This window comes from Megalobrama amblycephala, linkage group LG11, assembly GCF_018812025.1.
Source record: "Megalobrama amblycephala isolate DHTTF-2021 linkage group LG11, ASM1881202v1, whole genome shotgun sequence".
Taxonomy (NCBI): Eukaryota; Metazoa; Chordata; class Actinopteri; order Cypriniformes; family Xenocyprididae; genus Megalobrama; species Megalobrama amblycephala.
This window is the reverse complement of record NC_063054.1, coordinates 4716523-4744183: the sequence shown is the minus strand read 5'-3', so window position 1 is coordinate 4744183 and position 27661 is coordinate 4716523. Positions and strand designations below refer to the sequence as shown.

The window sequence follows — 27661 nt, the reverse complement described above, 5'->3', positions numbered from 1 at the left end:
TAAATAAATGTGATGTAACTTGACTGGAGCGCTGAATTGCAGAGCTGGTGCAAACATATTCACGTCGCCTTTTTGTTGTGTGTTTATTTTGTTATTGAGAGGAAAGCATGCAGCACATATTTACATATTCACTAAACGTCACTCTCAGCAGTGTAGGTGACTTCGGGATGTTCGTTAACAGTATATCACTGCAAAGGTATTTCCAACTTCTTTTTGCCCCTAAGCGAAGAACGAAAAAGAACTTCGCGTTTAACTTGAGTATATCGGGGCCTTACGTGTCTCAGACTCAAAACACTGGATCACTTTCAAGCATGCCATGAACCTCTCACACTAGCTTTGGCAAATCCAGTGATTAGTTCTTCCTTAGAAAGTGGTCAGCCAGAGGTTTTGACTAGGTGCTTCTCTTACCAGGCCAGTCCAAGAACGCTCCAAATGCTAGTGCCAGATGTCTAAGCCAGTCTGTCTGCTCTGTAAGAGAGGAGAGGTCCAGGCCGTCAGGGTTCTGAAGCAGCAGTGTGGCGATGAGAACCCAGGGCTTTAGAACCATGTTCTCCTCCTGTATGCGGACCAGACGGAATGCGGCGTCGTTCAGAAATTCATGAGTGTCTGTTCTGGGTTTCTGAGGAATGTACCTGATTGAGAAAAAAAATAAATAAATAAAAAAAAAAAAACACACTAAATTCAGTCATGATTTTCAACCTGATATTTCACTTTGTAGAGAACAGGGTGCTTCAATTAAACTCATATCGTGGCTGTATTTGCATTTATTTGAACAAAATACAGAAAAAAACAATATTGTGTAATATTATTTCAATTTAAAAACAATCGTTTTCTATTTTAAGATATTTTAAAATTTTAATATATTTTTTAAATAATGAAAAATAAAAAAATGAACATCATTGATTATTAATTTTCCAGTAACACTCCCAAGAAGCACTTCTCACACTGCAAGTTGCTTTAGATAGAAATGTCTGGCAAAATACAAAAATTTGTTCATCTTTCTGACTGTTCTACACTACAGAAAACTTATTTTTTTATTAACATAATTTACTGTGACATTATTAAACATGGAAAACTGAAAAAACATGGTGGTCGAATCCTGATATGTGGCTGCTTCGTGTGAATAATATTGATCTTTAGTGCAAAACTGCAGGTGTCATACCTTGGCAGCAGGTTGTACTGAGAGCGGTTTATTTTTCCCTCTGCCAGACTGCGCACAGACACAGGATGACCAAAGTACACATGCATACTGCCATAGTCCTCACTCAAGATCCGTCGGGCCTTCAACAGACCCTGAGAGAAACAGAGTTGAGAAATGGATGTCAACAAAAACAGAACAATTAACTCTGGGATCCGTTTTTCGTACCGCACTTAATACATATGAGATGATTTGACAGATGCCAAATCTTTTAATCGTGATAACTAATCTCTGGATAATTTGATTCCTTAAATGAATTTGTGGATTTGATTAAAATATCTGGATTAAGTTGTCTGATAATACTGTGTGCTTTTCTGTTCATTGGAAAGGGCACATATATTAACACTCGAAACCGTGATCAGCAATGCAGTGATTGGCTGGTGGCAAGACAGCAAAATAATGATATCACAAATTTCTGGACCTTTATAAGGAAACAGCCAAGTGAACAAAACAACATAAAAGTTATAATAGATAAAAGAAATGTGTATTGTTTGTTACATAATTCCCAATTATTTCCATTATATCACGTTTTCTAGTATGTGTACAGGCATTTTTATTTCAATGCTGTACTTAGGAATTCATTTAATTTTACCTGTGAAGCAGATTTGTTACAAGACAGCTTTAATTAAAGTTTCTTAAGGGTCAAGACTTTAAATATCACCTCTGCTTAAAAAGATGCAATCTAATCCTGTTTACATGAAATAAGCCAGAGGATGTTTGAGCTTATGCTGTTTTTTTTAATCAAATAAATGCAGCCTTGATAAGCAGAAGAGACATCAAAAACATTAAAAAGTCTTACTGAACCCAAACTTTTGAACAGTACAGTATGTGTTGTTGTTGATTGATTGTCGCTTGTTTTATTGTCCAAACTATGTTTTGTTTTTTGTTTTTTACTGAAAAACAAGACACTGAATAAGAGAATATTTCTTGCTGTGTATATTTTGTTGTTATACAGTATGTCTGCTAAAAATAATGATTGAATAATAATGTGCAGAAGGCGGCCACACGTACTGAGGTCGACTCTTTGGGCTTCGGGACACCAAGCAGCTCACGGGCGTACAGAGTTTCTTCCAGAATTCTCTCGTAGCTGATGCTGACAGGAACCAGGTTCACGTCAAATAGCTCTCCTTTAAAAAAAGGCTCCATCACAATATTCAACAACCCTTAGGGAGAAGAAGAAAGAAAGAGTGTGGGAGATGAAGCTGACACAAAACGGTGTTCAAAGAGGTGGACCATTTTGTTTCTCTCATTCATCTAAATTTGCTTTTGTTCCGTTTGATTGATGAGCTGCCACCGTCAGGCTTTCCAGGTTTCAAGCTGTCGTTTTGAACCTCTGTGCCATAAATTAGACAGGGCCGCTATTTCATTCTGGGACTATGATTCAATTGTGAAAATCCTGTGAAATTTCATTTAGCTGGCATCTCACTTCCTGTGAACAAGCAATGCAGACCCAAAAAAAATGTTTCCTGTCACCTTGAATTATTTGTGTAGCAATAAAAAAGGCTGAAAAGTGAGGAAAAGCCTTGACGCTGCACAATACATGCAGAAGTCAGCAAAGAGCTTTTATCAAAATTAAACGAAGTCACAGGAACACAGACAGCCTGTTTTTGAAATTGTATAAATTTTTTTTTACAAAATCGATAGTCAATGTATAATTACCCGTCTTTGGTGTAAGAGATTTGCAAGTCCTGCTTCTAGTTCCTTCCAAGAAGAACTCAATTGGGGCATAACCATTCTGAAAAAACAACATATAATAATTTTTAAACTGTCAAGAATGCAGGTATGTACATGAAGTAGTCATTTAGCAGATCCTTATATCCAAACCTACTTACAGTACACTTATTACAGGGAAAATCCCACTGGATCAACCTATGTGAACTACGTTTTGATCAAAAGGTATAAAGCCTTCCTAATTACATGTTTATAAGAGGGTTAAGAGCAGTGTGAAAAGAAGGGCTGTGTGATTACTCAAAATTGTGTTTCGATTTAGATTTTGGCTTCTGACAATTATGAAAATACAATAATTGAGATTAAATTATTATTGTGCCCCATTCCATTCCTTTCCTTTCCAGCGGTGCACTATTGCTCCACCTTAAAAGCCCGAACTTAACGTGCAAATCAGTAAAATCATATAACGTGACTTTCGTAAAATGAGTCATGCGACATATTAAAATTGGCTATTAAAAGCGCGAAAAAGAACTTGCGCTGTTCCTCAGGTGGCTTTCTGTGCACACGCTCAGAGACAGAGTGGAATGTGGACAAGCAAAGTAAACTGAGATTTGGGTGCGTGCCTAAACAGTTAAATACATGCAAAAATGTGTCAAAATGCCTGGTTTGGAGAGTACTCACTTAACCCCAGTCGGTTATGTCTTAAGTGAATGTAAACAGTTGGGAGAAAATAGAATGTGTATCAGTAAATTGGATCGGTGCATTTTGTCTTAAAGTGACAGCAGCCTAATAAATCTGCTGCAGTCTAATGTTACTCAAACAACAAAAGACAATCAAAAGAAAATCACTCACTGCTCTTGAGTGAATGACTTTAACTGACTGACTGTTTGCTTATTTTCAATAATTTTTGAAGACTTTTCTTCTTGTGTTAGCAATCTGCTGTGGTATTGAAAATGGTATTGAGAAGTGAAAATTCACTGGAATCTAAAATTGAGATGTTATAGCAACCTTATTTCGAGCAAACATATACTATATTGCTTTCATTAAATAAATTACTCATATAAGATTTTGGTTATATGGCCCACTCATAATCGTGTTAAATAATCGTGATTACAATATTGACCAAAATAATCGTGATTATGAAGCAGTCCTAGTGAAAAGCCTTAAATCCACTGCAATATGAAGCCTGTTTTTCATCCTATATTAAGGACAGTCTAATTCCCTGATTTGTTCATTTGTTAAGTTGTTTGGATGAAGGGTCTTACCCTGAGCATCGTCTTCACATACTCAGAAAACACAGCCCAGTAAAGTTTATCTCCTCCAAACGACCGACGGATGAAAAACGCTCCAGACATACGCAGCATCTCACCAACAAACTTCATGCTCATAAAATCTACAAGAAACATCATGACATTACTAAACACTACATGTAATGAATATAATATGAAATCAACCGTTTTACCAGTTTTAATCATTTTACTGTAAACACCATAATACATGAAAATGTTAATCAAATTGTACCATTACATCCAAACTTTTTATAGAAGAATGCCAACAGCATATTTCAGTTTTATTTTTATTTTATTTTTTATTAATTACATTTTTATTAATTATAAATAAAATCTTTAAAGAAAAAAAATGTAAATTAAAATGCTGTTTGCATTCTTTTACAAAAAAAGTTGTGGTATCATGGTCCAATTTGATTTATATTTTTAAGCTGTGTTCACACTACAAGCAACACGCAGCAACAAAGCAACACAATCCCTTTCATTTCAATGGAGAGCGCAAGGCAAGATGAAGGAGAAACTCATTTTAGTGGTTAGCAACTGTCCTATAATTTATGATATGCCTCCGTGTGCATACAGTGGTACTCGTCGTGCTGACTCCGAGGCTGAATGGTTTCGATAGATAGACCGGCATTTGCCCTCTTGCTGCAGATAAATAGCCATGATGGCAAAAAGCACTTGTTGTTTTATGTACTGATTTCATTTATATTTAGAATTTTCCTTCAAAAATGTTTGTTTGTAGTGGCAAGACAACTGATTCGTTGTCTACACAACATGGAGTAACAGCTCTGAATGTCATTCACAAACGTTACTAGGCAACCAGTAGTGGGAACGCCCACTAGCGACCCCACCGCCAGCCACTGGCGAAATCGCTGGTAGTGTGAACGCAGCTTAACAGTGTTTAAAGTACTCCAGAGTACTTCAAAAATACCATGATTTTACCGAAGTAGATATTTTTTTAAAAACTCACTACCATGTTTTCGTACAGTATCTAAACTGCCACAATTAAGGGCTTGTATTCAGATTATGAATCTGAGGGACAGCTGTAAAAATGACCATAGATGACTGTAGAGATCAAGTAAAGCAAATGCAAAGATAATGCAGAAAGATTATCAAATGTTTATATGTTCCAACTGGCACTTTTTGTTCAGTTCTAAGGAAACTACATCAAATCATCCAGATACTGTTTAGACAAGGTCGCCCCTCAAAACTCCCTGAGAAAACAAGAAAACTTGTGAGAGCCAACCAAAAACATTTTTAAAAAATCTGTTAAATCCAAACACTCCTCTCAAGCATATCAAATGGACTATGGACTATATGGGAGGCTGGCATAAAAAGACCAAAACCAAAAACTTTTTGACCAAAACAAAATGTAATATGTGTGTGCACAAATGTTATTTGAAGTAGAAATGTTTTCTAACATAATGTCTTCATGTTTGTCAAGTTTGATCAATTTATTCATGCTTGCTGAATTTAAGTGTTCATTAAAAAAAAAAAAAAACTTTTGAAGTGAGACATGACTCTTGAATACTTATTATTACAGTTTGTTTATTTTTGTTAAAGGTCCCGTTCTTCGTGATCCCATGTTTCAAACTTTAGTTAGTGTGTAATGTTGTTGTTAGAGTATAAATAAAATCTGTAAAATTTTAAAGCTCAAAGTTCAATGCCAAGCGAGATATTTTATTTAACAGAAGTCGCCTACATCGAACGGCCAGTTTGGACTACATCCCTCTACTTCCTTCTTTAATGACGTCACTAAAACTGTTTTTTGACTAACCTCCGCCCACAGGAATACACAAGAGTTGCGTTTGTAGAGTGTGTTTGTCGCCATGTCGTCGAAACGCTGATATTTTCATCCCGCAGTCCAATCACCGGGTCTGATTCCGGCTCAAATTGATAGGGTAAAATTAAAGACATGTTTACAATAACACTGAGCGCGTGCATCTCCACCTTATGGTAAGAGGCGTGACCTTTCCAGGCAAGGTTTGCTAAGCTGCTGTCGAATCACAACACAGGAACCGCTGGCACAATCAGAACTCGTTACGTATTTCTGAAGGAGGGACTTCATAGAACAAGGAAGTCATCAGCCCGTTTTTATGACAGTGGAAACAGCGGTATACAGATAAGTAAATTATGTGAAAAATACTGTGTTTTTTTACACGCGAAACATGAACACATGTTATATTGCACACTATAAACACAATCAAAGCTTCAAAAAACCACGAAAAACGGGACCTTTAAGGATCTCAAGCTGACTAGCTGAAGACGTTACTGTAGCTATACACATTAATAGACACTGTACTTCCTTGAAAATAAATTCCAGCACAGCACTACAACAAATGACCCTTCACAATAGAAAATGCTTTACAGTGAACTCTGTTAGAGAGCTACATATGACAATTTAGCTTTTCAATAAAAGACCTTACTCACCCGTTGAGTAATAAAAATGCCATCTCTGCATCGCTTTTACAACATTTCAAATCCCTCAGATCTCACCATCTCTGAAAAGCCAAGGTATTTTTTTTTTTTTTTTACGTTATATTTATGGGCTTTTTGTGCCTTTATTCAGAGAGGACAGCAGAGAGCAGACAGGAAAGCATTGGGGGGCAGGATCGGCAAAGGGCCTCGAGACGGGAATCGAACTCGGATCGCCGTGAACGCATTTGCGCCATGTGTCAAAACACTAACCACTAGGCTATCGGTGCCACCAGCCAAGGCAATGTTGATTCTTGTTTTATTACGAGCTCTGTCATGTTCTCTTTTTGCCAGTAGACTCCCCTCTGTTCAGTGTTTTTTTTTAAAAACGGGTGATTTCCCGTATGTTCAAGATTTAGCTGCTCCATTTCAACATTTCTTGCTTGTTGTGACAACTAACCAAGTCCCCTCCCACACCATACACACATCAAAGTAGCCAGAGCAACTTTTTTTCTATTTACGGATATGATGACACATGCACAGGCGAGTGATGCAAGTATGCAATTTCATGCGAAAAGCATCCTGCTCAGTCTAAAATATAAACACTTATAACAGGCTTGCCATAGTGAATTAGGGTAGTACAAAAACAAGTTTTGGAAAAAAGAATGATGGTGTATTGACTAATGATTTAAAGGGGTTAGTTCACCCAAAAATGAAAATTAGCCCATGATTTACTCTCCAGCCATCCGACCTTCTTTCAGACAAACACAATCTGAGATATATTTAAAAATATCTTGGCTCTTCCAAGCTTTATATAATGGCAGTAAATGGGGAGCCCGATTTTGAAGCAAAAAAAGTGCATCCATCCATCGTAAAAGTACTCCACGCAGAGTCCAGGGGGTTAATAAAGGCCTTCTCAGGGGTTGCTTACTGGCTCAAAAGTGTTTGGCGGGCAAAATAGCAGGTAAGTCCGATTACTTCGAAAAGTGAAAAGTAATACCACATCTAAACAAACTGCACAATTTGAGGTATCCTTCTTCATGTCTGTAGCAACAAACAGTGTGGGATGAGTTACATGCCGAAGTTTAATGCCTATAAATGCATACTATTATTGTTGCTCATAGAAAGTTTGAATTTCAGCACTTAAATGAGATTCAATTCAAATTTTAGAAAGTGTGTGTCTACTTGTAACTCATATAACAGCTACACTAAATACAGTTTTCAGACACTAAATATAGTTTTCAGGAACAATGTAGCAGTGTGACCTCAAACAACTGAAGATACGGTTATGTTCAACATAGATTTGGGGGGTATAAACAATTGCATCATTGATTATGATTATCCTGTTCACACTCACCCATTCCAGCTGCAATCACTGGCAGTGGAAGGTCGTACGTGTAGAGTAAGTATGACATCATCAGGAAGTCCATGTAACTACGGTGACTGGGCAGAAGAACCACCGGGTGTTCCTGTACAGCCTGCTGGAGCTGGAGAAAGAAAACGTCATCAAAACCATCATGACATCAAACTCTATCACTCTATCTAACATAAAACTCTAATCTTTTTAATGAAGACTCTTATGCTCTTATACAGTCAAAACTGTAATATTGTAAATTATTATTATCATTTAAATGAACTGTTTTCCATTTCATATATTATAAAATTTAATTATAAAATTCCTGTGATGGTAAAGCTGAATTTTCAGCATAATTACATAAGAGACATCTTAAATAAACATTAAGAAATCTTATTTATTCCAAACCTCTGACCAGTAAAATATATATATATATATATATATATATATATATATATATATATACACACACACACACACACAGTATTACACAAAAATGAATAAACCCTTCACATTTCAGCAACCATTTCAGTATATCTTCTCAAGCGACAATACTATAGAAATGAAAATTGGGATATACTTTAGAGTAGAGCTGTTTAGAGTTGTGCTGTTTGTTTAGTAGTACAGATTTAATGTCTTCTGAAAATAACTCAACATACAGCCATTATTGTCTAAATAACTGGCAACAAAAGAGAGTACACCCTAAGTGAACATGTCAAAACTGTGTCCAAAGTGTCAATATTTTGTGTGAGCACCACTGTTATCTAGCACTGCCTTAATCCTCCTGGGCATAGAATTCACCAGAGCTGCACAGGTTGTTGCTGGGATCCTCTTCCACTCCTCCATAATGACATCACGGAGCTGCTGGATGTTAGACACATGGTGCTTCTCCACCTTCCACTTGAGGATGCCCCACAGGTGCTCAATAGGGTTCAGGTCTGGAGACATACTTGGCCACTCCATCACCTTCAGCTTCCTCAGCAAGACAGTTGTCATCTTGGCGGCGTGTTTGGGGTTGTTATCATGTTGGAAAACTGCCTTTCAGCCCAATTTCTGAAGGGAGGGCATCATGTTCTGCTTCAGAATGTCACAGTCCATGTTCCCCTCAATGAAGCGCAGCTCCCCAATACCAGCAGCACTCATGCAGCCCCAGACCATGATGCTATCACCACCATGCTTGACTGTAGGCAAGACACAATTTTGTTGGTACTTCTCACCAGTGTGTCGCCACACATGCTGGACACCATCTGAGTCAAACAAGTTTATCTTAGTCTCATCAGACCACAGGACTTGGTTCCAGTAATTCATGCTCTTGGACAGGTTGTCTTCAGCAAACTGTTCACGGGCTTTCTTGTGAACCCGCTTCGGAAGCCCGCTTCTTTCTGGGATGACAGCCATGCAAACCGACTTGCTGCAGTGTGCGGCATATGATCTGAGCACTGACAAGCTGACCTTCCGCTTCTGCAACCTCTAAAGCAATGCTGGCAGCACTCATGCATCTGTTTTTGAAGCCAGCTTCTGCACCTGACGCACAGCATGAGGACACAACTTCTTTGATTGACCCTTGCGAGGCCTGTTCCGAGTGGAACCCGTCTTGGAAAACCTCTGTATGACCCTGGCCACTGTGCTGTAACTCAGTTTCAGGGTGTTACTGATCTTCTTATAGCCTAGGTCATCTTTGTGGAGAGCAACAATTCTAATTCTCAAATCCTCAGAGAGTTCTTTGCCATGAGGTGCCATGTTGAACATCCAGTGGTCAGTATGAGAGGATTGTACTCAAAGCACCAAATTTTAACTGCTCTAATACAAGATATGCAAATTTGTATGGTCCTATCAAGCAGACAAAAACATGAACATGATGAATAGGACATGTGGCTTTGCATGGTTACAAGACGTAGAGCTGTTATCACTTAGGGTGTACTCACTTTTATTGCCAGTTATTTAGACAATAATGGCTGTATGTTGAGTTATTTTCAGAGGACAGTAAATCTGTACTACTATACACACAGAGCACATTGACTACTCTAAAATATATACAAGTTTCATTTCTATAGTATTGTCCCTTGAGAAGGTATACTAAAATAGTTGCTGAAATGTGAAGGGTGTACTCACTTTTGTGAGATACTATATTATATATAATACCCTATATACAGGCGGCCATCAGCTGGACTGAACTATAAAAGAATATTATTCATATGATAATAAGCACACTTAAACAAATAAGAGATCATCATACTAATGAGAGTGTCACAAGAAATTAAAGCCCTCAATCCCTGTAACCTTATTCTACTTCAAGCATTAAGGCTGATGATATAAATTACGAACACGTTTCAGTAACATTAGACGACCCTAGTAGTCAGCTCCAGTGTAGATGCCAGGTGTTTTAGCAGGAATTTCACACATGTATTTTGGGGACAGTAAAAGAGTCACTCACTCTCTGGATGCCCTCCTCATTGACACACACGCTGCGGAAGAGTCTCTTGAAGGCTTTGCTGAGAGTAAAGGCGAAGAAACGTATGGTGCTGAGCTGCAGGCGGTGAGCCATCTCATCCAGAATCAGAGACGCTTCCTCCGTTACACACTCACTACTGTCTCCTGATTCTAATGAAACCTACACACACACACACAATTCACAAAATTCAGTAGCCATTAAAACACCAGGGTTTGATCTGTATTTTCTGTAAATTGAATAGAACTGCAAGAGTTTTACACTTTCTTCGTACGTTGAATAAGGAAGGTGGTCTAGCGGAAGCTAGATATTTTACTTCATAACTTGTTAAATATGGATTTTTTTTATACAAACGCATCACTTCACTTTAGAAGGCCTTTATTAACCCCCCGGAGCTGTGTGAAGTACACATTTATGATGGATGGATGTGGATAGATGCACTTTCTTCAGCTCATACTCGTGAACCCTGTTCACTTCCATTATAAAGCCTCGTTTACACTGCATGCGTGTGTGGCGCGTTACGTCTCCGGCAAGGTTTTGTTCCGTCCTCTGAGCGGTGTCAACTCACACCAGAAGAGTTTCAGAAGCGAAGCGGCTGGATTTGCGAGACCACTAAATTTGCCTGTCCAACATTGTTTTCGTTGATTTTTTTCGTGTTTTTAATGGCCAAATGGTTATATTTTGCCCAGTTTAATTGTGTTTATTGCTATGCTAATTTTTTTTTTGCTGTAGCCATACAGATGAAGTTAATACACTTAAAATTCCAGTTATGGACAACAAAAACAAAGAAATTTCAAGTTTTTTCAACTTTCGAATCTCTTGTCTTCAGTTTCTGGCCTCCTAGTGATGTGAAATATGAATGGGAGTTTACTAAGGGTGATTATTTTGACTTTATTTTGTATTTGAGCTGCGCGTCTTGGACGCGGCATCCGTCAAAAATAGGCGAGGCGCCTATCTTTAGCGAAGCGGCGTGTCAAGCTGCTTCTGGGACGCTTCTCAAACGCACCACGGTGCGGCTGGTGTAAACACGCGCATTGACTAGAGTGGCCGCGTATCAGCTACGGTGGCTGCGTCACAGCCATAACGCGCCGCATACGCGTGCAGTGTAAACGAGGCTTAAAGCTCAGATGCATCAGGGTATTTATTAATATTTCTCTGATTGTGTTCATGAGGAAGAAGAAAGTCATATACACCTAGGATGGCTTGAGGGTGAGTAAAGCTTGGGCTAATTTTTATTTGAAAGTGAACTAATCCTTTAAGTATCATAGTACGATGCTTCGTTTGAGAAGCTAACCAATCAGTCACAACTGTTTCCTAAAACCATAATAACATGGTCGCACCTCTGTCATTTGAACCACATTGGTTTAACAATAAAGGAATTTTCAATAATGACATCACGCATAGGTGGAGGAGCAATAATTTCTGCTAATTAGATGTCCGATATGCTGCTGTAATGAACATGGCACCTAATGACTACTTCCCTGTTTTTGTCCATGTCATTTTGCTTTATTTGATGTTTGATTCATTGCGGGTTCCCTTCATATGTCATAAAAGATTTGTTAGCTTGCGTATTGTGCCCAAGAGCAGATCTATTTCTGTAAGTCTGCATCATTTAACAAAAAATTATGCTTCTAAACACAGCTTGAGAGCTGTAGTTCCAACCACATAAGTTCTATGCAGTTTGTGAATGTTCATTGAAACTGTGGTTTCTGGAAACATCAAAACGTTCAACTATGTTGATAATAATGGAACTTGTGACTAGTTGGCTAACGACGCGTTTGGAAAATGCACCCCAGTGTGTTACTGACAGACTGGGAAGAGAGGTGCTGCAACAATGTAACATACGTGAATAATAATGAGTTTTTTGGACATTAAAGAATGAAAACTATTCTAGTGGACCCAAAACAAAAACATGACTTTGAAGGATGGCATAATATGGCCTCTTCAAAAGCATAAGTTATTGCATGAACCTATGGCATTGAGGGAATCGTGGTGCTCCGTGTTGTTTCTGTACCTGTTTAATGACATACTGCAAGTGGTCTGACTGCAGTACTATGGTTTTCAGCATGCTGGCTTTGCAGGGCACTAGTCCTTTATAAAGTGAGGGAGTGTAACATCTCAGAGCGTATCTCAGATCACTGGAACGCCGCCTCTCCTCCAGGATGTCTTCAAAATCATCCCACTTCTTCAGCATCCGATGCCTAGACTGTATAAAGACAGAGAACATGTTTTTTTTTTTTTTTAAAGTGATAAGACAATGATGATCTTTTATATGAGGATTAAGTTCTTTTTTGCTTTCTAACTGTAATGCATTACAATTACTTAAAAAAAAAATTAAAAAAAAAGAATATTATTACAAGGACCGATATTCAGTACAAATGGACAAAATATTACAGATATTCATATTTATCACATTTAATTGAATTATGATTTGTATTTGTTTCTCATGTTCTTCAAAACCTTTTGATTTGCTTGTACTTAAATGCTTTCAATTAATATGTTTGTTCAAATGAACTGTAAACTAAAAATAACTAAATCTAAATTATACATATGAATGAACTTTCAGGATGAATGAACTTCAGATCTGTAATCTGTTCATAATTTAGAAGAATAAATAAATAAATATATATATATATATATATATATATATATATATATATATATATATATATATATATATATATATATTATTTGAGATTATATTTTGATTATAGATTAAGATTATAGATTAATACATTTTGATTTGTGGTCACTACAAAATTCCTGTTCATTCATTTTTTTGATGACTTTCTAAAATGCAGTTTACTACTAAATAATTTGTAGGTATGTCCATTTATATGTAAACAATGTAAAAAACTAAACTAAAACAAAAAATGTCAAATTAATAGATTACAATTAATGTAGCTTGAACAATACATACATATAATTATCATTATCATAATATCATACAATAATTAATAAAGATTTATTATAAAGTTGGGACCTTTTTTAGTGGTATAGGGCTATCATTTTAAAAACCAATGACTCATGTGCACTGGACGTGCAGTGTGCTTAACGTATCCTTTAAGGAAAATATTACAGGAAGCTTAATGAGAAGATTCACACTGCAAGTGTTGCAAGCATGTGATACTTTGTCACAGCATGCAAAAATGTCCTCCTAAAACACTTACCGAATACAGTGCTCTAGACGCCATTTCCATTCAGTACCTATCAAAGCATGAGTGCAATAAATCAAATGAGTTCTGCGTGAGAAAGTTTGGACCAAGGTTGATCGTTTAGCCCAGTACTCATTCCTGTCATCGAAATACAACAAGAGGGTGGAATGACAAATAGCTTGAAACGGCGGTTTCCGGGAGGGCGGGGTTTGGCGGTACGGCTGTCAGATTGGGATTGGTCTAAATAATTGTATTTGTTGTTGTTATTATTATTATTATTATTATTATGGTACTCTAAGCTATTTGTTTGTACGTCAAAAACACCCCTCTGTAAACAGCAACAAAAACCAATCGAAAACTGATTGGCTAAAATACCAGATTTAGCCAATCAGGATCGGCCTCTACCTGTCAATCATTTTGTGAGTTTGCGTTACGAGCTTTTTAGAGAGTGAGATTTGTTGACTAAATATCAAGTGCTACCATTTACTTTTCTCAGCGCTGTCCGGATCGGCCAATCACTGACGTTTGTGATTATTTATGCTGTTTTTATTTAATCTCTTTATTTAAACATTCTGCACGGATTTTTTATTACAGGTAGCACTTTACGAACGTAATAGATTTAAAAGGTTATACTTTGCATTCGTACAACTGTATCCATTAAGACAAAAACCGCCGTGAGATTTTAATGCGGTTCAATGGAGCTCTGGCTCTTTGAACCTCACTGCGCCGCCTAGAGGAAAACAGCGGCTATTTGCCAGACTTTAGAATTTCTTTCTTCTCATGGGCGGTGTCAAAATTCAGATTGTGGTACTTCCGGGACAAAGACTGGGTTGACGGAAAGTGAGGAAGGACATTCCGCGTGTATGATGCACACACGTGAAACACACGAAAACGAGGTTTAATGTTAAAACTTGTTTTATTTTTCAAAAAATGAGTGTAGCAAGAGGTCAACACGGCGGGGAGACGGATGATGATCATTTTTTCCTCGATCAAGTTCTGAATAAGTTGTATGATTTCGGTGAGAGTGAATGTTTTAATAACAGGCTAACATACATATTAAGATATTTACAGCAGATGCCGATTAACAACATTAATACCGCAAGTAATGTATGATAACTTCACCCTATGTTATGTAAGTTAGTAGTGTGTTTACATAGAAATACTAGTGTAACGTTACTGTGTGCAGCGCAGTATGAGTATATAAAATGTACTGAAAAAGTACTTAGTATGCAACGATAAACATTTGAAACAATAGTAATCCTAACAGTATACTGCCTTCAGCAAGTGGCAATTAAAAACATTAATTTTTTAAGCCTACTTTTGTGTAGAGTTGTAAGTTTGCACACAGATCAGTAATAAGTCAATAAATAAATAGAAATTAAAGGTTTTTATTTATACCAACTAATTTTGAAATGCATTGCATTGTCGGATATGGTATTGCACACTGTTTACTTTAGCAAAGGTTATTTTTGTACTTTTTTAGTATCCTATGCTTACAGTAAAATTTGCATACTGTGCAATAATATACATTCTAAGTGCTAACTACAGTCAATGAAGTTTCTAAATACTGGTTGTTATATTTCATGTAATTTTTATGTATAGGTGATGAACACAAAAGATCGAAGAAGTCTCTGAAAAGGAAAATGTTGCTAAATATGACAACGCTGATAATGAGAATGATGCGGAGGAAACCACAGATACTATCATACATGACACAGACTCAACAGTATGTGAAAACATACCATCTGGAACTAAACAATCCAATGTGGAGGTTGTTAATTTATTAATCCTCTGAAGAAAAAAAAAATATCAAAGGCTGTTGAATCAGCAAAGAAGGTAAGAGGAACATGCAGCCTCAGAAGTACAGGTGCTGGTCATATAATTAGAATATCATCAAAAAGTTGATTTATTTCACTAATTCCATTCAGAAAGTAAAACGTGTATATTATATTCATTCATTACACACAGACTGATATATTTCAAATGTTTATTTCTTTTAATTTTGATGATTATAACTGACAACTAAGGAAAATCTCAAATTCAGTATCTCAGAAAATTAGAATATTACTTAAGACCAATACAAAGAAAGGATTTTTAGAAATCTTGGCCAACTGAAAAGTATGAACATGAAAAGTATGAGCATGTACATCACTCAATACTTAGTTGGGGCTCCTTTTGCCTGAATTACTGCAGCAATGCGGCGTGGCATGGAGTCGATCAGTCTGTGGCACTGCTCAGGTGTTATGAGAGCCCAGGTTGCTCTGATAGTGGCCTTCAGCTCTTCTGCATTGTTGGGTCTGGCATATCGCATCTTCCTCTTCACAATGCCCCATAGATTTTCTATGGGGTTAAGGTCAGGCGAGTTTGCTGGCCAATTAAGAACAAGGATACCATGGTGCTTAAACCAGGTACTGGTAGCTTTGGCACTGTGTGCAGGTGCCAAGTCCTGTAGGAAAATTAAATCTGCATCTCCATAAAGTTGGTCAGCAGCAGGAAGCATGAGGTGCTCTAAAACTTCTTGGTATACGGCTGCGTTGACCTTGGACCTCAGAAAACACAGTGGACCAACACCAGCAGATGACATGCACCCCAAACCATCACTGACTGTGGAAACTTTACACTGGACCTCAAGCAACGTGGATTGTGTGCCTCTCCTCTCTTCCTCCAGACTCTGGGACCCTGATTTCCAAAGGAAATGCAAAATTTACTTTCATCAGAGAACATAACTTTGGACCACTCAGCAGCAGTCCAGTCCTTTTGTCTTTAGACGCTTCTGACGCTGTCTGTTGTTCAAGAGTGGCTTGACACAAGGAATGCGACTGCTAAAACCCATGTCTTGCATACGTCTGTGCGTAGTGGTTCTTGAAGCACTGACTCCAGCTGCAGTCCACTCTTTGTGAGTCTCCCCCACATTTTTGAATGGGTTTTGTTTCACAGTCCTCTCCAGGGTGCAGTTATTATGCTTGGTTTTCTACCACATCTTTTCCTTCCCTTCACCTCTCTATTAATGTGCTTGGACACAGAGCTCTGTGAACAGCCAGCCTCTTTTGCAATGACCTTTTGTGTCTTGCCCTCCTTGTGCAAGGTGTCAATGGTCGTCTTTTGGACAACAGTCAAGTCAGCAGTCTTCCCCATGATTGTGTAGCCTACAGAACTAGACTGAGAGACCATTTAAAGGCCTTTGCAGGTGTTTTGAGTTAATTAGCTGATTAGAGTGTGGCACCAGGTGTCTTCAATATTGAACCTTTTCACAATATTTAAATTTTCTGAGATACTGAATTTGGGATTTTCCTTAGTTGTCAGTTATAATCATCAAAATTAAAAGAAATAAACATTTGAAATATATCAGTCTGTGTGTAATGAATTAATATCATATACAAGTTTCACTTTTTGAATGGAATTGGTGAAATAAATCAACTTTTTGATGATATTCTAATTATATGACCAGCACCTGTACATAATCTCCATGCTGCCATCTTTGCTTCATGGGCACTGTTTTGTTTTTTTGAGCCAAACACCTGAGCCCTAAATGCCATGTGACTGATGACTCTATATTCTCTATATAGAGTGCTGCAGTGATGAAGTTGTTTTGTAGGCCAACTTGTAGGTTATTCTGCCGTCACATGCCTTCAGAAATTTCCTACTTCCCAGTGGTAAATACGACTTGAGAGGCCATTCATGTCCATTTTTTAACAAGGAAACTCGTATATACGATAATTACGATAAAACCTCTGTAGTCTCATTTAGCCACTTGTTGGTTACTGCCTTTTACAAGACAAGTAAAAGCTTTAAAAAAAATCACAAGGGGGTATTACTGATGTATGTCATAGAATAAAATGTGAAACGAGAATATTCACCACAGACCTTATTTTAGGCATTTAAGCAAAAACCCATTCAAAATTCCCTTTCCCTAACTTTTGGCCTACAAAAATATGGTATCCCTAAAGCACTCTATTGTCTATATATTTATGTGCACTACATAAAAGTTACACTGTTAAGAGCCCTAGTGAAAAATTTGTCCCTGGTAAAAGATCTACAGTCTTTTTTTTTTTTTTTTTTTTTTGCAATTACAAATATGAGGTTAGTTTTAAATGGCCTTTTTTGCATTACTATGGAAGCTTGTTTCTGTCACGGTAACTTTTTATCTCACAATTCAGACTTTTTTCTCTCAGAGTTGCGAGATATAAATTCAGAATTGTGAGTCACAATTACTTGCTTAATCATCTTATTGCATAAATAATAAAATAATAAAACAGAATTGCAAGATGTAAACTCAGAATTCCGGGGAAAAAAGTGAGAATTGCTAGATGGAAACTTATATTATGTAAATATAGAAGCTTATATAAGCTGTGTTTAAAAAAAAAAAAAAAAAAAACAAGCCTGTGAGATTACAAGTCACAAGTACCTTTTTTGTGTATTTATTTTTTTATTCTGTGGCAGAAACAAGCTTCCATAAGTTACTATATCTACCAGTAGGCTGTCAAACCTTGATCTCCTGGGTAAATCCATGTCTAGCTCAAGAGCTCATGGGAATTCAAAGTCTTTGTGTTGTAAGCATATGTGCATGAAAGAAGGGATGAACCCTACAAAAAATGACGGCTGACTGCAACTGCATTCACATCTCATCTGTTTTCATCCATATTTGTTTATCCTCAGGCTCCTGTTGTCAAAGAAAAGAAGGAAAAAGTCTCAGATGAGAAACTAAGGATAGAAAAGGTGAGATTATTGTTATTTTTTGAAACTTAGAGAGCTGGTTATGTAGTCAGCATTTTAAAATTAGCATGAAATGAAAATTCACCCTATATGTTTTCTAAGTGCACGTTATTGATCTCAATGTGAACTATTCATCCATGCATACTTTTAAAAAAAAATAATAAAATAATTGACCTCAATGTCATAACTTGATCTACTAGTAAAATGACAGACTTGGTGACATATGCCGGACTTCTCCAATAATTTAGTCTGCTTAAACCCCGTCCCTTTCATACAATCGACTAAGGTGATTGAACCAAGTCTCCGCCCTTTATAATAACGTCTTTAATAACATCTTTATTTCACTTGGATGTACGTATTCACAGTTCAGAAGAAAAAATCTGTAGCTCTGTCCGTTTCATTGTGACTTCAAGGCATCATGGGCACGGTTGGCTGAACCAAAAAAATAGGCAACTTACTTGTCTTGCTTAGACAAGCTTAGTAAGATGCTTCAATTTAGGGAAATTTCCTTCATGAATCCTGCACAGACAATGCTGTCCCTTTGGCATTTCACTCTTTGGGCCTGTCCCAATACCCACAGCTGAATAATGACCAGTACGATCAAATCTGATCTTGAACTAAATTCTGGCAGTATCAGAAGATTTGAAGCACAGTTCTACGACTACCATCAAATCAAAATCCAATTGGAGCACAGAACCTGATGATGCAGTAAGAGAGACAACAAAAAAACACAACTTGCTCCATACACTATGTAAGATAAAGGTGCCCTAGAACCCTTTTTCACAAGATGTAATATAAGTCTAAGGTGTCCCCTGAATGTGTCTATGAAGTTTCAGCTCAAAATGCCCCATAGTTTTTTTATTATTAAATTTTTTAACTGCCTATTTTGGGGCATAATTAGAAATGTGCCGATTCGGTGTGCGCGTCCCCTTTAAATGCTCACGCTCCCCGCCCCAAGCTCGCAGCTCTATAATACATTGCATAAACACAGTTCACACAGCTAATATAACCCTCAAAATGGATCTTTACAAAGTGTTTGTCATGCAGGATATCAGATCACGTAAGTATAGTATTTATTTGGATGTTTACATTTGATTCTGAATGAGTTTGATAGTGTTCCATGGCTAACGAGGCTAAAGCTAACATTACACACTGTTGGAGAGATTTATAAAGTTGTTTATGAATTATACAAACTGCAAGTGTTTAATAATGAAAATAACAACGGCTCTTGTCTCCGTGAATACAATAAGACACAATGGTAACTTTAACCACATTTAACAGTACATTAGCAACATGCTAATGAAACATTTAGAAAGACAATTTACAAATATCACTAAAAATATCATGATATCATGGATCATGTCAGTTATTATTGCTCCATCTGCCATTTTTCGTTAATGTCCTTGCTTGCTTACCTGCATAAAGTCTGATGATTCAGCTGTGTACAGCTCCAGATGTTAATACTGGCTTGTCTAATGCCTTGAACATGTGCTGGCATATGCAAAAGTTGGGGGCGTACATATTAATGATCCCGACTGTTGCGTCACAGTCGGTGTTATGTTGAGATTCGCCTGTTTTTCAGTGGTCTTTTGCACAAATCAAATTGTAAATATACATTTATTCTCAATAAAGTTACAAAGTGATTCAGTTAAGAACAGTGATTTTCTCTTTTGTTGTTTGATTTAACATGCGTTTTCTTTCTCAACTGTTTACATTCACTTAAGACATAAATGACTGTGTTTATAAGGATACTTGCAAAGATGGGCATTTTGACACCTAAGTGTGTGTATTTGACCGTCCAAGCCCAATGAGGCAGCAAAAAGAACTCTGTTCAGTACTCACATGCTGTATGAGCAGCGGCTTTGTGTGTGCACTTCAGGTGATTAATTAAAATCACTTGTTTTTAAACCTGCTTAAAAATGCTTAAAAACACATGCAAAAGATAACCTTTCGCGACAATACAGCACAGCAAAGTCACATGAGCTTATCCGCGATAGTCCAAAATCTCCACCGGTTGTCAAATTTCTACTGGTTAAATGTGTCTACCGTGGTTATGTGTTTTCATGTTAGTTACAAATAAATAAAAGGATGTTGCACAAAAGTGCATGTGCGACCAACACAAAATGAACTAACCACTCTCTAAGACATCCGAAAACTTAAAAATGCTGCCTTTGCAGGATGCATTCCAAGATAGGAAGGCATCAAGGCATACGTTTGAATCTTCACTTCCTGTCTCCTGAGATACCTTCTGATCAATTTTTGAAGGTAGCATAGATGTATCCTTCGCCGCCTTTGATATCCCACAGTAATTTGCTTTCCATTCTGTCACAGTTGAGCTAAAAAAAATAAAGATGGTGTCTGAAAGTTGCTATTGCTGGTCAGTTTGTGTGTAAAAAATGCATGTTTTTGACTGACATTTACCACTTCTGATGTCATTTCTGGTGAGAAATTACTATTGTAGTAATTAAAGGATTAGTTCACTTTCAAATAAAATTTCCTGATAATTTACTCACCCCCATGTCATCCAAGATGTCCATGTCCTTCTTTCTTCAATCGAAAAGAAATTAAGGTTTTTGATGAAAACATTCCAGGATTATTCTCCTTATAGTGGACTTCAAAGGACTCCACTGTTGAAGGTCAAATTTACAGTTTTAGTGCAGCTGCAAAGGGCTTTAAACGATACCAGACGAGGAATAAGGGTCTTATCTAGCGAAATGATCGGTCATTTTCGAAAAAATTTTTTTTTTTTACATTTATATGCTTTATATAAACAAATGATCACCTTCCAAGTGGTTCCGTTCAAAAAGCTTACGCTGTATGTCCTACGCCTTCCCTATTCAACTTGCGGAACGAACGCGGCACCAGTTCCATTTTTTCCGTATGTAGAATAGGGAAGGCGTAGGACATACAGCGTAAGCTTTTTGAAGAATACGAAAGTGCTGTTTTGGCGGAACCACTTGGAAGGCGATCATTTGTTTATATAAAGCATATACATTTACCTTTTTTTTTTTTTTTTTTTTTTTTGGAAAATAACCAATCGTTTCACTAGAAAAGACCCTTATTCCTCATCTGGTATCGTTTAAAGCCCTTTGAAGTTTCACTGAAACTGTAATTTTGACCTTCAACCGTTTGGAGGCCATTGAAGTCCACTATAAGGAGAATAATCCTGGAATGTTTTCATCAAAAACCTTAATTTCTTTTCGACTGAAGAAAGAAGGACATGAACATCTTGGATGACATAGGGGTGAGTAAATTATCAGGAAGATTTTATTTGAAAGTTAACTAATCCTTTAAATATTTGCTTATCACCAAAGCTCTCTTTTATTGTAGATCATTATACCTTTGTGTGCAAAGAATTGCCTACAAAGTCATTGCCTGATAAGGCAGTGAGGTAACAAATCAGCTGCCTAAGTTTTTGGACGCAGCCGTTATTCCTGAGTCATATAAAAGCTTTGTTCAAAATGAATGACTCGTTCATGATAGGCCCATCACTAGGCCAGTGCAAAAAATAAATCCAAGATGATGGGACAAAAATAGAGAAATGTTGAATATAAATAAACTCGGAATTCATTTGATACTGAAAAGTATCAACATAAATAGTTTAAAATCATATAAAAGCAACATGCAACATTTCAAACTCTTGAAATAATTTGCAGTCACTGTTAATTGCCTTGTATATTTTGTTTGATATAAAGTGTTCAGTCATTTGTGAGGTTCTGTCATTTCTCTTTTGTCGCTTTTGAAATCAGTTGTGAGTTGAGTCTCTTGTACTGCTTATGTGTACAGTTCCAAGTCAGTAACTTTCATGGCTGAAACTCATTTGCAGTATGATATGCCAGTTATTTCATCAATGTCCCTTGAACTCATGTTGTGTGTCATCCACAGGCCCGGTTTGAGGTTCACAAGTTTGGACTGTCAGGGTATGAGAAGCAGCAGCAGAGAGTCTTTGAGCAGGAAAGAGCCATCATGCTGGGAGCCATAGTGAGTTAAACACAGATCCAGTAATCAGATGCAACACTGGTGGACCTAAAACATACTACAAAGCCCTTAAATCTTATCTGTGTTCAGAAATGTCTGCGTGCAATTCATAACACAAGTACACATACTCAGCTTTGTCACAAGGGGTGCTATAGCAGGATATGAACAGAATCTCACAGAGAACCATAGGCTGCATTTACATTACAGAATTCAAGTGACCCAATTCCGTTTTTTTCCCTCCCATGTGGCACAGATCAGATATGACCCCATGAACATGTAATCAGGAATAAAGCACATGGATTCTGATATTCTCAGACAGGTTTTAGGCCTCATTCATATGTGGAAATGCATCTGAATCAGAAACATGCATTTGCATCTGCCATGTAAGCGAGCAGATCGGATATGCCCGTCAATGCCAGTCATACGTCACTGAAAAAAGTGAATGACATCAACTCAGGTGGACACCAACTGAGATCACATGACTCTTTCCAATGCCCAGGCTGTAGGGCTCTCCTCTTTTTTTTTTTTTCTCCACCTTAAAGCTGACCTTTAAAGATGGTGTGGAAAGAAAAAGCTTGTATTATCTTTTCATCTGCGTCTATTGCAAATCACGCTGTTTTTACTTCCTTATCGGCTTAAGCTTTTCTGGGTCAGTACATCTGTACACCAGGTGTACAATGTAAATGCAGACATATCGGATATGGGTCACTTTTAAAAGATGATGTAAGCTGTTGTCAAAAAAATTGGATATGATCAACAAATCAGAATTTGGGCATCAAGAGCTGCAGTGTAAATGCGACCTTAGTTAAAGCTGGTTAAACTGTTGACATGAACATTTATTAAAGGGTTAGTTCACCCAAAAATGAAAATTGTCATTAATTACTCACCCTCTTGTCGTTCCACACTCGTAAGACCGTCATTCATCTTTGGAACACAAATTAAGATATGTTTGATGAAATCCGAAGGCTCTGTGATGCCTGCATTGACAGCAAGTTAATTTAGACTTTAAAATGCCCAGAAAGATACTAAAGATATATTTAAAACAGTTCATGTGACTACAATGGTTCAACCTTAATGTTATGAAGTGATGAGAATACGTTTTGTGCACCAAAAAAAATTAAATAAATGACTTTATTCCACAACATCTAGCGATGGGCGATTTCAAAACACTGCTTCATGAAGCTTTATGAATCTTTTGTTTCGATTAGTGGTTCAGAGCGATCAAACGATCTCAAACTGCCATGTGATTTCAGTAAACAAGGCTTTGTTACGTCATAAGTGTTTCAATGGTTCATGTGACTTTGGCAGTGCTCCAAAGCACTGATTCAAAACAAAAGATTCATTAAGCTTCGAAGCTTGTGTAGAGTATGTTTCAGGCTTTAAAGGGATAGTTCACCCAAAAAATGAAAATTCTGTCATCACCTACTCACCCTGAAGTTGTTCCAAACCTGTATGAATTTCTTTCTTCTGTTGAAAACAAAAGAAGATATTTTGAAGAATGTGGGTAACCAAGCAGTTGCTGGAACCCATTGACTTCCATAGTATTTTTTTCCATACTTTGGAGGTCAGTGTGGCCCATTAGCTGTTTGGTTACCCATATTCTTCAAAATATCTTCTTTTGTAGCAGAAGAAAGAAATTCATACATGTTTGGAACAACTTCAGGGTGAGTAAATGTTCATTTTTTGGTGAGCTATCCCTTTCACCATTTTGAGCACATTTAAAAACATTTTTACAACACAAGTTTTTACCCTGTGTTTCTTCCCCTATAGCCCCCTAAAAGGCAGTGTGTTAACTACAAAGAGTATCAAAGAAACATAATGAAACGGAAAAGGATGGAGAAAGCTAAAGCAAAATCCGTGAGTTCAAAATTCATTTAAATTTGAATGGTTGTTATATGATTACTTTTTAAAACACTTGACTACTTCTGCAGCATGTACAATCATTCTAACTTTCCTTCTCTAGGGCATTTGTCAGGAATCAAAGAACAAAAAAAGGAGAGAAATAAAACCAAGGTTTGTGTTTATGTTTTGAGTACAATGATGGTAATAAGAGAGATGTCATTACAGGTGCATCTATATAAATTAGAACGTTGTGGAAAAGTTCATTTATTTTAGTAATTCAACTCAAATTGTGGAACTCGTGAAGTACTTTAAGTCTTTGGTTCTTTTAATTGTGATGATTTTGGCTTACATTTAACAAAAACCCACCAATTCACTCATGTCAATAAATTGGAATACTTCATAAGATCATTAAAAAAAGGATATTTTAAACAGAAATGTCAGGCTTCTGAAAAGTATGTTCATTTCTATGCACTCAATACGTGGTTGGGCCTTCTTTTGCATGAATTACTGCATCAATGCTGCGTGGCATGGAGGCAGTCAGCCTGTGGCACTGCTCAGGTGTTATGAGGGCCCAGGTTGCTTTGATAGCGGCCTTCAGGTCATCTGCATTGTTGGGTCTGGTGTCTCTCATCTTCCTCTTGACAATACCCCATAGATTCTCTATGTGGTTCAGGTCAGGCAAGTTTGCTGGCCAGTCAAGCACAGTAATGCCATGGTCATTGAACCAGCTTTTGGTACCTTTGGCAGTGTGGGCAGGTGCCAAATCCTGCTGGAAAATGAAATCGGCATCTCCATAAAGCTTGTCAGCAGAAGGAAGCATGAAGTGCTCTAAAATTTCCTGGTAGATGGCTGCGTTGACTGTGGACTTCAGAAAATACAGTGGACCAACACCAGCAGATGACATGGCAGCCCAAATCACCACTGACTGTGGAAACTTCACACTGGACTTGGCAACATGGTTTATGTGCTTCTCCACTCTTCCTCCAGACTTGATTTCCAAATGAAATGCAAAATTTACTTTCAGCTGAAAAGAGGACTTTGGACCACTGAGCAACAGTCCAGTTCTTTTTCTCCTTAGCTCAGGTAAGACACTTCTGACGTTGTCTTTGGTTCAGAAGTGGCTTGGTATGTGGATTGTGACAGTCGTAGCCCATTTCCTGAAGACGTCTGTGTGTGGTGGCTCTTGATGCACTGACTCCAGCTTCAGTCCACTCCTTTTGAAGCTCTCCTAAGTTCTTAAATCGGCTTCGCCTGACAATCTTCTTAAGCCTGCGGTCATTCCTTTCACTTGTACACTTGTACACCTTTTCCTACCACACTTTTTCCTTCCAGTCAACTTTCCATGAATATGCTTTGGCACAGCACTCTGCGAACAGCCAGCTCTTTCAGCAGTGACCCTCTGTGGCTTACCCTCATTGTAGAGGGTCTTGATGATTGTCTTCTGGACAACTGTCAAGTCAGCAGACTTACCCATGACTGCTTTTGGGATTATTGACCTAAACCCAGTATTTATACCCTGAGAATGGTAATTTAATAGAACTTGAAATTAAATATTCTAATAATTTGAGATTTTTTGATTTTGATGAGCAGCAAGCTGTAATCATCAAAATGAAAACAAATAAGTCTGGAAATATTTTACTCCATGTCTAATAAATCTAGAATACTGTATATTTAAGTTTTACTTTTTGAATTAAATTACAGAAAAAAACTTTTTCATGATATTCTAATTTATTGAGATGCACCTGTAAATTGAATTGGTTCTAGTTTGTATATTCTTGATTGAATTAGCACAGGCTTAATGCCGGGACACACCGAGACAATTTTAAAGCTAGCGGTGACAAAAGCCGACTTTGTTGTCACCTCTCGTCGGCTGCGTCTTTGCCAAAAAGTTGCCTTTGAATGCAGATTAGTGAAATTTGTCTATGTAAATGTAGCTACTGGTAACTGTCAAGATATCAGGTTATGGTATTTGTTGTGTTGATAATTTTTTTTTTCTTTTTGACTTTCCAGGATTGAGAAAAGTAAATCCTCCTCTATTAGAGAGCTTGGTGGACAAGTGGGACGCTTTAAAAATGGAATGTTGGTTTTGAGCTCCAAAGACATTCATAAATTAAAATTTAAAGCCAAAAAGTAACAGCCAATTGGCAACAGAAAACCTGAGCTCATTTGAAATGTAAGAGCATTTATATTTGTATGGAATATCACACTTTAAACTGAATTTGAAATGTCCCACACTTTACTTCAGTCATTATATGTACAACGCATTTACAACACTTTTTACTTTTCTTCGTGATTAGACTATTTTGGGGACCAGAGCCTTATCTATAGACTCAAACCACCTGGAATACCTTAGCGACTACATAGTAACATGTTAAAAACACCTTAGCAAAAACCCTCAATAGTGTAGCATCATAGTAGGTACACACAATTTCTTCAGGAAGTGTAAAAGTTTTATTAACAATAAATAATGCTGAAAGACTGATTGTTGGAGTTTAATTAATCTGTGTGGCAAAAACGTGACCTGATGGCCTTAAAGGATTAGTTAACTTTCAAATAAAAATTTCCTGATAATTTACTCACCCACATGTCATCCAAGATGTCCAAGGTTTTTGATGAAAACATTCCAGGATTATTCTCCTTATAGTGGACTTCAATGTCCTCCAAACAGTTGAAGTCAAAATTACAGTTTCAGTGCAGCTTCAAAGGGCTTTAAATGATATCAGACGAGGAATAAGGGTCTTATCTAGCGAAATGATCAGTCATTTTCGGAAAAAATTTAAATGTATATGCTTTATATAAACAAATGATCGCCTTCCAAGTGCTTCCGCCAAAACCGCACTTTCGTATACTTCAAAAAGCTTACGCTTTATGTTCTACGCCTTCCCTATTCTACTTACGGAACGAACGCAGCATCAGTTCCATTTTTTCCGTAGAATAGGGAAGGCGTAGGACATACAGCGTAAACTTTTTGAAGAATACGGAAAGTGGAAGCATGTGCAAGGTTTATATAAAGCATATACATTTACATTTTTTTCAGAAAATGACCGATCGTTTTGCTAGATAAGACCATTATTCCTTGTCTGGTATCGTTTAAAGCCTTTGAAGCTGCACTGAAACTGTAATTTTGACCTTCAACCGTCAACCATTGAAGTCCACTATAAGGAGAATAATCCTGGAATGTTTTCATCAAAAACCTTAATTTCTTTTCAACTGAAGAAAGAAGGACATGGACATCTTGGATGACATGAGGGTGAGTAAATTATCAGGAGAATTTTACTTGAAAGTGAACTAATCCTTTAAACGGTTAGTTCACCTAAGAATGATTTAAAATAAAAAAATAAAAAAAATAAATAAATACAATTTATGTAATGTGAAAAGAACACAGATGAGATACTTTGAATAAAGACACATGAATCGCTCATCACAGTTTCATTGTTTATTAAAAGGGAAAGACACTGTTTTTCTTCTACACTAAGTAGTAAGAAAAGAATGTCATATACAATGTATTTGATATACAAACCACAAAGACATACAAAATATCACATTAGTAAGAGGAAATGATAGCTCAAGATCACATACAGAAGAAGAGTACCAAAGACTCAC

At 37.1% G+C, this 27661-nt stretch overlaps 2 protein-coding genes across 2 annotated transcripts in view; one reads left to right on the top strand and one right to left on the bottom strand.

The window, feature by feature from the left end:
• The window catches only part of gnpat (glyceronephosphate O-acyltransferase), a 30249-nt gene extending 16451 nt beyond the window's left edge, over window positions 1-13798 (bottom strand). Inside the window, exons 1-9 of the mRNA XM_048208422.1 lie at window positions 13541-13798; window positions 12385-12576; window positions 10356-10532; window positions 7925-8054; window positions 4132-4259; window positions 2858-2933; window positions 2210-2361; window positions 1163-1293; window positions 409-632 (exon numbers count right to left, since the gene is read on the bottom strand). Coding sequence (XP_048064379.1) covers window positions 409-632; window positions 1163-1293; window positions 2210-2361; window positions 2858-2933; window positions 4132-4259; window positions 7925-8054; window positions 10356-10532; window positions 12385-12576; window positions 13541-13570 — 1240 coding nt within the window. The 5' untranslated portion in view covers window positions 13571-13798. The remainder of the gene's footprint in view (window positions 1-408; window positions 633-1162; window positions 1294-2209; window positions 2362-2857; window positions 2934-4131; window positions 4260-7924; window positions 8055-10355; window positions 10533-12384; window positions 12577-13540) is intronic.
• A 459-nt stretch (window positions 13799-14257) lies between these two features.
• Window positions 14258-26540, top strand: lg11h1orf131 (linkage group 11 C1orf131 homolog). The gene is given in 9 exon segments (XM_048208424.1): window positions 14258-14543; window positions 15128-15163; window positions 15166-15300; window positions 15303-15361; window positions 18182-18241; window positions 22124-22219; window positions 23987-24073; window positions 24180-24229; window positions 26069-26540. Coding segments are annotated over 9 exon segments (735 nt in total). The 5' UTR covers window positions 14258-14455; the 3' UTR covers window positions 26193-26540.
• Window positions 26541-27661: the final 1121 nt, after the last annotated feature.